Genomic DNA, 14,347 nt, shown 5'->3' on the forward strand with positions numbered 1-14,347 from the left:
GAAAGCCGATCTACTGACACTGGGTTGTGATGAAGGAAAGTGTGGCATTTATTGTAAGGCACCACACAAGGAGTCTGGGATGCTCAAAAAGCCCAAACTCTGGACTTCCCTGGCGGTCCAGTGGTTAAGACCCTATGCTTCCACCACAGGGTGCATGGGTTCGATCCCTGGCCGGGGAACTAAGATCCCACATGCTGTGCAACGCAGCCAAAAAATAAATTAATTAATTAAAAAAAATTTTTTAAAAAAGGGCTGATTAGTAAAAATCTGGGATGCTCAAAAAGCCCAAACTCCGGACTTCCCTGGCGGTCCAGTGGTTAAGACCCTATGCTTCCACCACAGGGTGCACGGGTTCGATCCCTGGCCGGGGAACTAAGATCCCACATGCTGTGCAACGCAGCCAAAAAATAAATTAATTAATTAAAAAAAATTTTTTAAAAAAGGGCTGATTAGTAAAAAAAAAAAAAAAAAATGTTGTTTAAAAAAAAAAAAAAGCCCAAACTCCTTGATGGGTTTCAAGGAGGCACTTTTAAAGGCCAGGTGAGGGAGAGGAGTTGCAGGGTGTGTGACCAGCTTGCGGGCACAGTTCTCCGAATGGCTGATGGTGAGGTAAGAGGGTGGTGTCACAGGGGTTAACATTATCAGTCCTCAGACTCCAGCAGGTCTGGGGGGGCTACATGCTCATGGTCATCTGGTAGTTAACTTCTTTCATTTAGTGGGGGTTTTATTTTATTTTATTTTTTTGTCCATGCTGCTTGCGGGATCTTAGTTCCCTGACCAGGGATCGAACCCATGCCCCCTGCAGTAGAAGCACAGAGCCCTAAGCACTGGACTGCCAGGGAGTTCCCTTGGTGAGGTTTTAGCATCTGTAAAACAACTCAGGAAATGTGCATCAGATATTGTTATTAGGTACTTCAGAGAGGAGCTACAGCAGAGGACATGGCGGGAGGGGTCTGTCCAAGGAAGGCCCTATAGAGTCCTGCTTTGTTCCACTAGCAGTATACAAAAAAAGGGAGGGACGTAGAAGGTGATTTTTAAGGCCTCTATCTCAGTCTCTGTCTTTCCAGAAAAACTTCCTTCAGAAACAGGAAGACATAGCGCAGCCACATTCCTGGGATTCAAAACAGCTTGTGTGTCTGCAAGCCTGGACTGTGCCTCTGAAAGTAAGAGTGGGTGTTATGGGTTGAATTGTACCAAAAGATATGTTTAACTTCTAACCTTGTACTTGTGACTTTATTTGGAAGTAGGGTCTTGCAGATGGAATCTTGATGAGTTTATACTGGATTAGGGTGGGCCCTAATCCAATATGACCGGTTTCATATGAAGAGGGGAAATTTGGACAGAGGCACTCATAGAGAGGAGAACGTTCACTCCACAAATGTAGCAAAGAAATAAACCAGTTTTATTATTAAATACGCACTGAACCAGACTCTAATGCAAATCACAGGCAATCCTCTAATGAGATTGCAAAGTGAGAACACTCACCCTTGCAAACAGCCAAGTATATATGATCCATTCCATACATGTTCTCGAGATAAATAATAACTAGTCCCCATGTAAGAGGACTTCGGCAGCACCGTTTATTATACAGTCTTTCATAGTTCATCCTAAATTTACTTGGTAACTGGCTTGGCTGCCTGTGTTAGCTAACTGCCATTATCTGAAAGGAAAACAAAACTTTTCAATCTCTGTGACTTTCAGCTTGGAACGAGGTGTTTTAGGTTAAATTCCCATGGTGACAGGGAAACAGGGGGTGCTATCTTCCTTCATGTTTACAAAGAGGTGGCTCCCTAGGCCTTAAGAAAATTTCCTGGGTTGTAAAACAGGCAAGAGGCTCGTTTAGATGTTCAGAAGATTTATATACATATCAGGGTGATGAGGAAGGATTTACAAATACAAGCTTTCTCAAGGAAATACCCTGGGAAAAGGAAAGTCTCTTTCCTTTTTGTCAAGAGGGAAAATTCAGTCTTCTTTACCCTTACACGCACCTTTCCTTATGGGCAAAATAAATGTTCTATAGAAGAATTCACCTGTGAAGAGTCAATAAAGAGGAGGCCAAGACATATTTATGAGAATGTGTTGGTGGTTCCAGGAGGCCAGGGAGGAGACATGTTGGTTCCTCTGGGGGCATCTATTTTTCTTCTTGAAGGATAGCAGAGATGTGGGAGTAGGAGTGATACTGGCAGAAGTACCCATCAGGCAAAGGATTCCTGGTAGGGAGAAATGGGAGAAATGGCCCTCTCACTTGGATGCCACTGTCCTATTCTGCCCTTTATTGTGGGCAGAAGGGAACCACAGGGTCCTCTGGGTCTGTTGGCACCAAGGATAAAGAGGGCATAACTGGGGACTTCCCTGGCGGTCCAGTGGTTAAGACTTCGCCTTCCAATGCAGGGGGGTGCGGGTTTGATCCCTGGTTGGGGAGCTAAGATCCCACATGCCTTGCAGCCAAAAAGCCAAAAACATAAAACAGAAGCAATATTGTAACAAATTCAATAAAGACTTTAAAAATGGTCCACATCAAAAAAAAAATCTTTCTTTTAAAGAAAAAAGAGGGCATAACTGGATAGTGGTGTGAAAATTAAGCACACACTGCTGCCTTAACAACCAATAACAGCTGCTCATCGGTGGTATGAAGCCTCTGCGAAGCATTCCCTGTGCCTAGTACTGAGCTCCCTAGGCGGACACAGTGTGTGAGAAGGACAGTCTCCAAGGGGAGTCATCCCCAGAAGGGGAAAGTGAAATACTTTTCCAGGACCAGGCTCACCGTTTTCATCCTTGGAGATTTGGGGGATCAAACATTTCACCACTCTGGGTCTGGTACCAACTTCCCCCTGCCAGCAGAGAAGAGAATTGGGCATCATTTGGGCAGATTGCTGATTTGTAAGGCAACAGTCTTGTCAGCAGAGGAGTGATACTTTCACTAAAAGGTCTCAGCAGAAGTAATGGCAGGACAGACCAGGAGTGTGACCTAACTCAGGCTCTCTCAGAGAGAGAGCCGTTGGGCCCTCTCTGTTTCAAGGGAGAATTCTGATCTTACTGAGAGGGTACAGGCATTCAGGGGCTGAGCTGTCCCGTAAGTTTAAAATGCATTCTCCCAAACCTCACACTCTTGCAGTACAAACACATCACTGGTAGTTAAAGCCGAACTGCTACATTATAACTAATTTGCCAGCACCCAGCTTTATATCGAATACTTTAACTAAATTAGTCTGTTAACTACAGAAAGTCTTACTACAGTACATAGTTTAGAAAACACTCCCAATCGCCCCTGCTCAACTGGAAGGGAAAGACCGTTTGTTTGGTAAGGCAAGTAACACCATCAGGTAGTGGTACTCCACTGGGCAATTCCTGCCTTTGCCAATTACACACTTTAGTTGGTAATTTTGAGACTCCCAAATACGCTGTAAAACATTGCTCCAGAAGTGTACAAACAAAGCTCATAAAAAATGTTTTGAGATTAATTTCATATGTTTCATGGATCCCCAGAAGTACTCCCACAAAGAGAAATTCCTCATTCCTGGTGCTCCAATCTCTCGCTCTTAGAATTTCTCTAAAGCTTGTTCCCCCTAATCCACGTCAGGAAGAACTTTCCAAATTCCCAATCAAACGCAGATACTGCCGGGACATCAAATTTGGCCGAAAAAGGGCTATCAGGTTCTTGAGCTACGACGGCGGTGGGATGGCCCCCTTCGTCAGTAAAACAGATGCCTTTATGGAATCTGCGGACCAGTCTACGTGTGGAAAGAGGATTTGTTTCTTTTCACTCTCTGGGGTTTCCATCGGCAGTCTATGGGAAATGAATATAAGCGCCACTTCTGGTTCCCAATACTACGGCAGCTGCGCATGTGCAAAGCCGCCCTGAGAGCGCTTTGGGTCTGGGCAGGGAGGGGCGGGGCGAGGGAAGACCCGCCCCTCCCATTCGCCTTGGCCTTAACTCCTTCCCATCCGTCCGCCAGCGTCTCTTTCATCACCTCTGACCTCGGAAAGAAGGGGGTGGGGCTTTTGGGGCGGAAGTAGCGGTGCATTGTGGGCTCGCTTAGAGTTGAGCCTGAATGGAAGTGGCGCGACGCTGCTGACATTACCAGGTCCGGGCGGTTGGGGTTCGGACACCGGCCGAGATTCGGGTACCTCGACCTCGGGAGCAGAGCGGAGCGCGAGGAGGCGGCGGCGCGGCGAGTTGGTGGAGGGGGCGGCTGTGCACGGCCCCAAGACATGGCTCACAACAAGATTCCCCCGCGGTGGCTAAACTGTCCGCGGCGCGGCCAGCCGGTGGCAGGTAACCGGGACGGGGGGTGTTCGAGTCCCTGCGCACCGGCGGGTCCGGGGATGGGCTGAGTGGGGCGCAGCTTTTCGGTAGTGGTGTTTCAGGACCGAGACGTGCTCGGTCCGATGAAGCTTCGTGGATGAGTGTTTGGGAACCTGGACTGGAGGGAGTGGGGGCACTTGTCACTCTTCAGTAAGGCTAAATATTGCGAACGGGAAGGTAGATAGGAGCTCTGTGTGGCAGGAGCCGAGAACCCAAGAACCCAGTGGGTAATAATACTTTGAAGCTTAGTCAGGAGTTTGTAAACCTTTGAGAGTTCTCGAAAGGGGAAGGGACAAGTGTCGGTTTGGAGAGGAAGGCTAAAGGGAGGGGCAGTTCCCAGCGGTGAAATTCATCCACACTGAGACTGGAGGTTTTTGTTTTTTTAAATGATTCTTAATTGAGGACTTTTTCATCTTTGAGTTTGACACAACAGACTTTAAGGTGTACAGTTTGAAAGTGTACAGTTTGATAAATTTGGACCACAGGCGCACACACACACCCTGTGAAACACAATCAAGATAGTAAACACAATCATCACCACACCAGGTTTCCTCCTGCCCTTTGTAATCCCTCCCTCCCTCAGGCAACTAGTGATTTGCTTTCTGTCACTATAGATTTAGTTTGCATTTTGTATAATTTTTAAAATAAATGGAAACATACTCTTTTTTGAGGGGGAGGTCTCTGGCTTCTTTAACTCAGCATTATTATTTTGAGATTTTCACGCTGTGCTTGAACGTATCAATAGCCCATCCCTGTTTACTGCTGAGTAGTATTCCACTGTTATGGATACACCAGTTTAAATTGGTTTGTCCATTCACTTGTTGATGGTCCTTTGGGTTGTTTCCAGTTTTTGGCTGTTGCATACTAACTTGCTATGAATATTCATGTGCAGTTCTTTGTAGGACATATGCTTTCATTTCCCCTGTGTAAATCTCTAGGAGAGGAATGCATTGCATGATAGGTGTAAGTTTAACCTTTTAAAAAACTGCCAAACTCTTTTCCAAGTCATAACATTTTGCATTCCCGCCATCAATATATGAGAATTCTGTTTGCTCCACATCCTCTCTAACACTTGATTTGATCAGTCTTTTTAATTTTACCCATTCTAATAGGTGCTTAGTACTATCTTACTGTGGTTTGATGTTGAGCATCTTTTCATGTGCTTCCTGGCAATTCACATATCTTCTTTTGCAAAGTGTCCAAATCTTTTGCTGATTTTTAAAATTCGGTTGTTTATTTTATTTTTGAGTTGTTAGTGTTCTTTATGTATTGTAAATACAAATCCTTTGTTGAAGATATGCTTTTAAAAGTCTTTTCTCCCGTCTGTGGCTTGCCTTTTCATTCTCTTAAAAGTTTCTTTTGAAGAGTTAAAGTTTTAAATTTTAACTAACTCCAACTTAATGCTTTTTCTAGAAGGTGTTTTGAAACAACATTAAAGGATTTTGTAGTGAGCTATGCATGCTTACTAATTATGTACACAGCTATAGTATGTCTGCCTAGTTAATTAATTATTTTAAAATTTATTTATTTATTTTTGGCTGTGTTGGGTCTTCGTTGCTGCGCACGGGCTTTCTCTAGTTGTGGCTAGTGGGGATTACTCTTCTTGCAGTATGCGGGCTTCTCATTGTGGTGGCCTCTCCTGTGGCAGAGCACAGGCTCCAGGTGTGCGGGCTTCAGCAGTTGTGGCACACGGGCCCAGCAGTTGCAGTTCCAGGACTCCAGAGCACAGGCTCAGTAGTTGTGGTGAACGGGCCTAGTTGCTCTGCGGCATGTGGGATCCTCCCGGACCAGGGCTCGAACCCGTGTCCCCTGCATTGGCAGGCGAATTCTTAACTACTGCACCACAAGGGAGGTCCCAGCCTAGTTATTTTAAGTTGTTGGAAGAGAAGATTCTCTAGTCATTTTTTAATTCAGGTTTTCTGGTTCTTCTAGCTTGTCAGCTTTTCTTCACATTTTATATAAAATTCTCAGTTAATAAAGCCATATAAATGATGGATAAAAGATAATCTAAGCAAGCCTTAGGGTGAGGAAATGGTTTTCCTTAACAAAAATGAATAATTTTTTTTACGTTCTAACCATTTTTATACGATTTTCACTTGTGCTTGATAGTCATTGTACTCTCTTCAGATGAATTGATTACAATCCATTTCACTCTTCAGACATTTTGACTTTTTTTCCCTTGGCATCTCTAACTTACTGTTGAATCCTTTCTTTTTACATGTGGCTTTTTCTATGGAGTTATGAAGAAACCTCTAAACTTAGATGTCTAGCTTCTTTTTTAACCTGGAGCATGTTTCCTGGATCCTTTCATTAGAGTTACCTGCTGCACTGATTTGTGAGAAAAACGAAATCATAAAGAAGGTCTTGTCCCAGTGAATATTTTTTATTTGGAATTAGAAAAACAGTTTTAAAATCAGAATTTTAATATAATCTGCAGATGGCAATGACAAATATCAGAATACTGACTTTTTCCTCGATGAATGGGGCAAATGTGGTACTGACTGGGGGTGGACAGCAGCAGATAAGGTGCTTAGCTCCAGGCAGCTTAATACTTCTGTAAGAAATAGAGTTGTGTGCTTTTTTTTTTCTCCCTCTGCTGGAGATGAAGGGTCAGGAATAAAAAGTTTTTCTTTTTTTATTGTATTAGAGTATTTTGACCCCCAAAACATAGACTGTTAATTACTGTGATCAGTGAGTCACTAAGCTCACCTAATCTGAGCAGTTGCTGGCCCTGAACACAACCCCAGACCTCCTGACAACCAAACTGAATCTTTACTGGTAATCAATTCTTTGGCTTGGCTTTGTGATCCTTACTAGAAAGTTAAGGTGAGTACAACATAAAATTCTTGATAAGTCTTTTTGAATTTCCCTTAAAATTTGATCTCTCTAACATTTCTGTCCTAGAAGTGTTCATGACACATTGTGTATTTTAGATAATGTAGGGTTGGCAGTGTTTTATAGTGGTAGAATAAGAAATGCTAGCTATATTCTTGCAAGCGTTAGAGAAAAATAAGGAATCATTCACATTCCCAGTTTCTACCTGCTATTTTCTTCCTCTTTTTTGTTCTGATTAGAAAAGTAATTTATGCTTATTGTATAATTTCTTTGATATTTTGCATATTTAGGAAAATGTGTTATGACTGCTTAAATTTTCTCATTGTAACATTAGGATGAATCTTATTAGTACTAGAAGTTCATAATTTTTCTGAATCAGAAAGAAGATGGTACTAATTATAAATAGTAATTTGTCCCACTCTGAAGTCACCTTCTCTAATTAAACCAGACTTCTAGTGAGAGAGTGAGTACCTGGAGATAGGGCCAAGCTTTATTTCTGAAGAATTCTTTTTTCCTGCTTCTGAGTGATAGATTTCAGGTGAACACTTTGAAGAAAACAAACTTCTGATTATTCAACATAAAATTATTTTGTATGTACTATGTATAAAGAACCTCCCGGGAACTAACTGGGGGACTATAAATATGATTCAGTCTTATGATAATAGTGATGACTTTGAAGACATTTTACTTAGCAAATATTTGTATATACTTTGTGCTGGTTTTTGGGACTTGGGAGATGATTAAGATATAGTCCCCCACCTTAAAGAGCACACAATTCTGTGAGTAGCAAACCATCAGTTTTAAACACAGTTCTGTTTTAACAAGGTCAATAATGACTCTGTTATAGACTATTATGGGATACTAGAGATAATAAACCTTTTTTTTCTTTTCTTTTTATTATTATTATTTTTTTTTCGGAGAGATAATAAACCTTGACGTTAGGGAAGAAGAAGGGGATCAGGGAAGGCTTCCCAGAGGGAGGTATATATGAATTAACATGAATAAATAGAAGTTTGCTAGATAGAGTGTGAGTGTTGCTTTTTTGTTTTGTTTTGTTTTTTTTTTGTGGTACACAGGCCTCTCACCGTTGTGGCCTCTCCCGTTGCGGAGCACAGGCTCCGTGTGCGCAGGCTCAGCGGCCATGGCTCACGGGCCCAGCCGCTCCGCGGTATGTGGGATCTTCCCGGACCGGGGCACGAACCCATGTCCCCTGCATTGGCAGGCGGACTCTCAACCACTGCGCCACCAGGGAAGCCCTGTTTTTTTGTTTTTTTGAAGGTCTTCTGTTGGGATAGGATGATGGTGGAGAGATTTCAGACTGAAAGTGAGGATATGGATGTGAGGGTGGAGAGTATGAGCCAGATCGTATAAGCTTATGGTGTGATAAGGGGTTTTAATATTTATATACTTTCACAGTGCACTGGCAAACCATTGCCGTTTCTTAAGCATTGGGGTCAGATGATTTGACTTCAGTTTAAAGAAGCTTACTTTGATTGCTCTGTGTTTAATGAAAGAGACAAGGGTGGAAGTGGGGAGGTTAGTTAGGAACTTGTCATGGTAGTTCAAGTGAAAGATAATGGTGACGGTTTAGAAGTAGAGTCGAAGAGTAGTAGGCTGATTTGAGAGATATTAGAGAGGGAAAATAGACGGGACTTGGTGCTGGATTTAGAATGAGATAAAGAGAGTCAAAACTTAGTCCCAAGTTTCTGCTTATGCAGTGGGATGATTGGTACCATTAGGGCTTATTGAGGGGGAAAGCAGGTTGGAAGAAGTATTAAAATCCTGATTGCTTAAATGCTGGAGAGGGTGTGGAGAAAAGGGAACCCTCTTGCACTGTTGGTGGGAATGTAAATTGATACAGCCCCTATGGAGAACAGTATGGAGGTTCCTTAAAAAACTAAAAATAGAACTACCATATGACCCAGCAGTCCCACTATTGGGCATATACCCTGACAAAACCATAATTCAAAAAGAGACATGTTCCACAATATTCATTGCAGCAGTCTTTACAGTAGCCAGGACATGGAAGCAAGCTATGTGTCCATCAGCAGATGAATGGATAAAGAAGATGTGGCCCATATATACAATGGAATATTACTCAGCCATAAAGGGAAATGAAATTGAGTTATTTGTAGTAAGGTGGATGGACCTAGAGTCTGTCATACAGAGGGAAGTAAGTCAGAAAGAGAAAAGCAAATACCATATGCTAACACATGTATATGGAATCTAAAAAAAAAATGGTTCTGATGAACTTAGGGGCAGGACAGGAATAAAGGCGCAGATGTAGAGAATGGACTTGAGGACACGGGGAGGGGGAAGGGCAAGCTGGGACGAAGTGACAGAGCAGCATTGACATATATACACTACCAAATGTAAAATAGATAGCTAGTGGGAAGCAGCTGCATAGCACAGGGAGATCAGCTCAGTGCTTTGTGACCACCTAGACCGGGGGGATCGGGAGGGTGGGAGGGAGCCACAAGAGGGAGGGGATATGGGGATATATGTATATTAGCTGAATCACTTTGTTATACAGCAGAAACTAACACACCATTGTAAAGCAATTATACTCCAATAAAGATGTTAAAAAAAAAAAAAGATCCTGATTGCTCAGGTAGATATGTTGAGTACACAGTTGGATATATGGTTTGGAATTCAAACAAGTTTGAGTTGGAGATGTACATTTAAGGATCATCGGCATAAAGACAATATTTAAAGACATGGTATTTGATTAGTTAGGGTAAGTAATGCTAGTTTCTCTGACAAACAACTCCCCAAACTCAAGGGTTCCAGTCAACATACTATGTTTATTTTTTGCTCATATCACAATGCATTGTGTTTCAGGCAGCTTTCCTGGGCAACTTTTCTCCAAGTGGTGACTCTCTGGGCTCTTCCCATCTTGTGATGCGGTCCTCTTAAACATATGACCTGCAGGGTTGCCATGGAAGGGGAAGAGCAGGAGTGGGTGCTCTTGGGGTGGTGTTGTATCTCACTCCTGTCCATATCCCATTGGTCAGAGTCCAGTCATATGGCCCTCACCAAATTACAAGAGAAGCTGAGAAATGTAGTCTTCCTGCGTGCCGCGAAAGAGGAAAATAAATGGAGTTTGATGAACAGATAGCATTGTTTCTGCCATGGCAGTGGAAAAGACCTTTCAGGCAGAGAATGTAGAAAGAGTAGAAGACAAGGCCCAGGATGGAACCCCCCCTTTACCAAAACCTGCCCTTTAGAAGTTGGGTAGGGACTTCCCTGGTGGTCCAGTGGCTAAGACTCCATGCTCCCAGTGCAGGGGCCCCGTGTTTGATCCCTGGTCAGGGAACTAGATCCCACATGCCGCAACTAAGAGTTCGCATGCCACAGCTAAAGATCCCGCTTGCCGCAACAAAGATCCTGTGTGCCGCAACAAAGATCCTGTGTGCCACAACAAAGATCCCGTGTGCTGCAACTAAAAAAAAAAGAAAAAGGAAAAGAAAAAGAAAACAAAAGAAACTGGGTAGAGGGAACAAAGGAGTTGAGAAAGAATGGCTAGAAATTGGGGGTGGTGTTAGGTGGGTGGTAGAAACTAAAGGAGTATGGTGATATGGAAGCCAAGAGAATTTTTCAAGAAGGAAGGAGTTGCCAGATATATGAGATGCTGTGAGATGTTAAGATGCTAGAAAAGTTGGTAGCAACATGGAAGGGAGGAAGAGTTGATTTATGGTCCTTGTGAGTGCAAAATGGAAAGAATCCAGAGTAGAAGGGAGGGGATTTGCCTTTAATGGGAGTAAGGACAGGGGATGAAAGAGAAAATGGACTCAGATACAGAAAGGTTTATAACTGCAAAGGTGAGGCAAGTTTCTACCTGGTGGTGGAGAGGCATTGTTGAATAGCAATTATTTCCATGGACCCTACGTCCAGATCACCTGGGTTTGGATCACTGTTCTCTCATTTACTAGAAGTGTGACAGTGGGCAAGTTACTTAATCTCTCTTGCCTTGGTTTCCTCATCTGTAAAATGGGGATAATAACGTTACATATGTTTATGTTAGGAGTAAATGAATAAATCTATGTAAAATGTTTTAAACATTATTTGGTATGTGTTAAACATATAAAGTTGCTTCTTTCTACTTTTTCTTTTCAGTACGCTATAATACAAAGCCATCAGTTGAGAAGGGGGTAGGGGAGCTTGGTATATTTTATGAATGAGGAAAGGATGTGAAACATAGGATTGCCTTTGAGATTGATGATTATGTTTTATATTGTCACCCTTCTGCTGTGCTCTGAGATTTTCTCTAGGAGCCTTGAGCTGTGTAGGTGGAGGCCCAAAGAAATCAGGTGGTTGGGTTTATCGAGGTCTGGCTTTTTCTCAGGAGAGTGTGACTGAGCAGCTGGGGAGGAGCACGGAGGTTAAGGGTATGTAGAGGAAAGAGAATCGGACCTCTGAGACAACAGTGAGAAGGAGAGAGGTCTAGTGGGATGAAACTTCTAATGTACCATATTATTATTTATTATGTTCATTGTTTGTGGTTTATCTTTACCTAATGGAATATAGGCTTCATGAGGGCAGGGATTTTTATGTTCGTTTTTTCTTTTCACTTATATGGTCTGTGCACCTAGAACATAATAGGCACTCATTAAATATCTGTTAAATAAACTAAATGAAGCATAATAATCTAGGTGAGATGATGGTAGAAGTGGTGAGAAGTGGTCAGATCCTGGATATATTCTGAAGAGAGATCTGATAGGATTTGCTGATGGATTGGGTGTGGGGTGTGTAAGAAAGAGAGGGGTCAGGGATAACGCCAAAGGTTTTGGCCTGAGCTACTAAAAAAATGGTGTTACCATTTGCTGAGATGGGGAAGACCATGAGAGGAGTTTGAAGATTGAGAGTTCAGATTTGGATATCAAGTCTCAGATGTCTTTTAGACATCAAGTAGAGACTAAGTCAGGTAGGCAGTTTGATATTTGATTCTAGAGTTAAGGGAGAGGTTTGGCCTGGAGATACACTTTGTCCGTCATTAGCACATCTATGGCTTTTTTTTTTCTTTTTTTGTGGTACGCGGGCCTCTCACTGCTGTGGCCTGTCCCGTTGCGGAGCACAGGCTCCGGACACGCAGGCTCAGCGGCCATGGCTCACGGGCCCAGCTGCTCCGCGGCATGTGGGATCTTCCCGGACCGGGGCACGAACCCGTGTCCCCTGCATCGGCAGGCGGACTCCCAACCACTGCACCATCAGGGAAGCCCTACCCACCGATGGCTTTTAAAGCTGTGAGACTTGATGAGACACCAAGGTAGTGAATGTAGTTAGAAAGGAGGTGCAAGGACAGAGCCCTGGGACAAAACATAGAGGGGCCAGGGAGATAAAGAGGAGCAGGCTGAGAAGGAGAGGCCAGAGAGAGGGGAGGAAAACAGGAGGATGTAGTATCCTGGAAGCCACGTGAAAAAAGCGATTCAAGAGCTCCCTCTTGAATTAAAAAATGATCAGTTATTTGAGAACTGAGAGTTGACCATTGGACTTAGCAACATGGAGGTTACTGGTGATCTTGATTGGTTTTGTAGAAAATAAAAATAGAAAAAAATGATCTTTTTATGAATTTTGTTTAAAGCCTCTGGACAGATGTTAAGACTTCACTTAGATATTGTTTTAGGTAGATATTTATTCTTATTGATTGTATAATATAAATCAGCTAAAATAGGTGATTTTAAAAGATGACTTCCCCTGTGTTTATATGGTGATTCAGGAAAAAAAAAGGCCAAAAGTCAGTCAGTCTTGCTGAAATTAGAATCACTGATGCATTTGGAGTGTGATTTTGGTTAGTATGCTTCTCAGCATGATCCTTCTCCTGAGATGTAGGATAAGCTTATAAGATGGAGAAAGTTCCAATTTCATATTAAAAGAGTATGATAGGAATGTCAAAGAATTGATTTAATTTACTTCATTATCAGTTTTCTAGTTTTTTTAAGGCAATAACTTTTAAATGTAGTGGTTTAGAACTTAGTCTTTGTGGAAGTTCCATTCACTGGTAATTTTTTCTTTTGCTATTATATTTGATTATCAATGTCTAGAATTTATGTTGTCTTAAAAAGTTCCAAGGAGCGCCTTTTGAAAATATAGTGTAGGTTGAGAGTATTTCATGAATACTCTTTTAAATTCCATTTAAAACATTGTTAGAAAGTGATTTTGAGAATTGCTAGTTATAGAGTTTTAACCTGGAACATTTTCATTATTGAAAATTATTACCTATCTTCATGTTATTTAGGAAGATTTTTACCTCTGAAGACAATGTTAGGACCAAGATATGACAGTCAAGTTGCTGAAGAAAATCGGTTCCATCCCAGTATGCTTTCAAATTATCTGAAGAGTCTGAAGGTAAGAAACAAAACATTTTTTTTTTTTGCGGTACGTGGGCCTCTCACTGTTGTGGCCTCTCCCGTTGCAGAGCACAGGCTCCGGATGCGCAGGCTCAGTGGCCATAGCTCACGGGCCCAGCTGCTCCGCAGCACGTGGGATCTTCCTGGACTGGGGCACGAACCTGTGTCCACTGCATCGGCAGGCGGACTCTCAACCACTGTGCCACCGGGGAAGCCCGAAACAAAACATTTTTGATATTGATTTAACATACTTTATCCCTTTCTTGTTCTACAGGTGGCTTTTTATTTTTTTAAAATTTATTTATTTATTTAACCCCTGCCTTGGCAGGCAGATTCTTAACCACTGAGCCACCAGGGAAACCCCTGCAGGTGGCCTTTTAAAATAAAACTTTTATTTTGAAATAATTAACTGACTCAGAGGAAGTTGCAAAAATAGTACATAGAGTTCTATATACAGAACTATCTCTTCTCTACCGAGATAGAGAACAAGTTAGCAGGTGCCAGCCTATACGGATGGGGGTGGGAAGAGGGTCTGACGGTAAAGGGGTAGCATGAGGGAGTTCCTTTGTGGAGAAGGAATAGTTCTGTAACTACCCCCATGAATCTATATGTTAGGTACCGGAAGTTAGGACTTGAATATATGTTTTTAGGGGGCATAATTCAACCCATAACACCAACCATTGTTCTCTTCTATTTTAGACTCTTGGTGGTCTGTTATTGTATGCTCTCTCAGTACATTCAACAAATATTGGTACCCATTATGTGCAAGTCTCTTATGGGATGGTAAAGATGCCACTTAGTTTTTGATAACCTGTTACTCATCCCTATTCTCGGTGTAGTTTTGGATCATTATTTGTTT

At 42.4% G+C, this 14,347-nt stretch overlaps 1 protein-coding gene across 4 annotated transcripts in view; it reads left to right on the forward strand.

Annotated features, from left to right (window-relative positions):
- Window positions 1-4,040: 4,040 nt before the first annotated feature.
- RNGTT (RNA guanylyltransferase and 5'-phosphatase) overlaps window positions 4,041-14,347 on the forward strand; it is a 242,835-nt gene continuing 232,528 nt past the window's right edge. For 3 of the 4 annotated variants that reach the window (XM_024747414.1, XM_024747405.1, XM_024747417.1), the window contains exons 1-2: window positions 4,045-4,276; window positions 13,377-13,486. In XM_024747414.1, coding sequence (XP_024603182.1) covers window positions 4,213-4,276; window positions 13,377-13,486 — 174 coding nt within the window. In that variant the 5' untranslated portion in view covers window positions 4,045-4,212. Of the gene's footprint in view, window positions 4,277-13,376; window positions 13,487-14,347 lie in introns of all 4 variants that reach the window. The other variant, XM_024747399.1, reaches the window with a different exon arrangement.

Source organism: Neophocaena asiaeorientalis, unplaced genomic scaffold (assembly GCF_003031525.2).
Source record: "Neophocaena asiaeorientalis asiaeorientalis breed wild unplaced genomic scaffold, Neophocaena_asiaeorientalis_V1.1 scaffold161, whole genome shotgun sequence".
In the NCBI taxonomy this organism is placed as follows: Eukaryota; Metazoa; Chordata; class Mammalia; order Artiodactyla; family Phocoenidae; genus Neophocaena; species Neophocaena asiaeorientalis.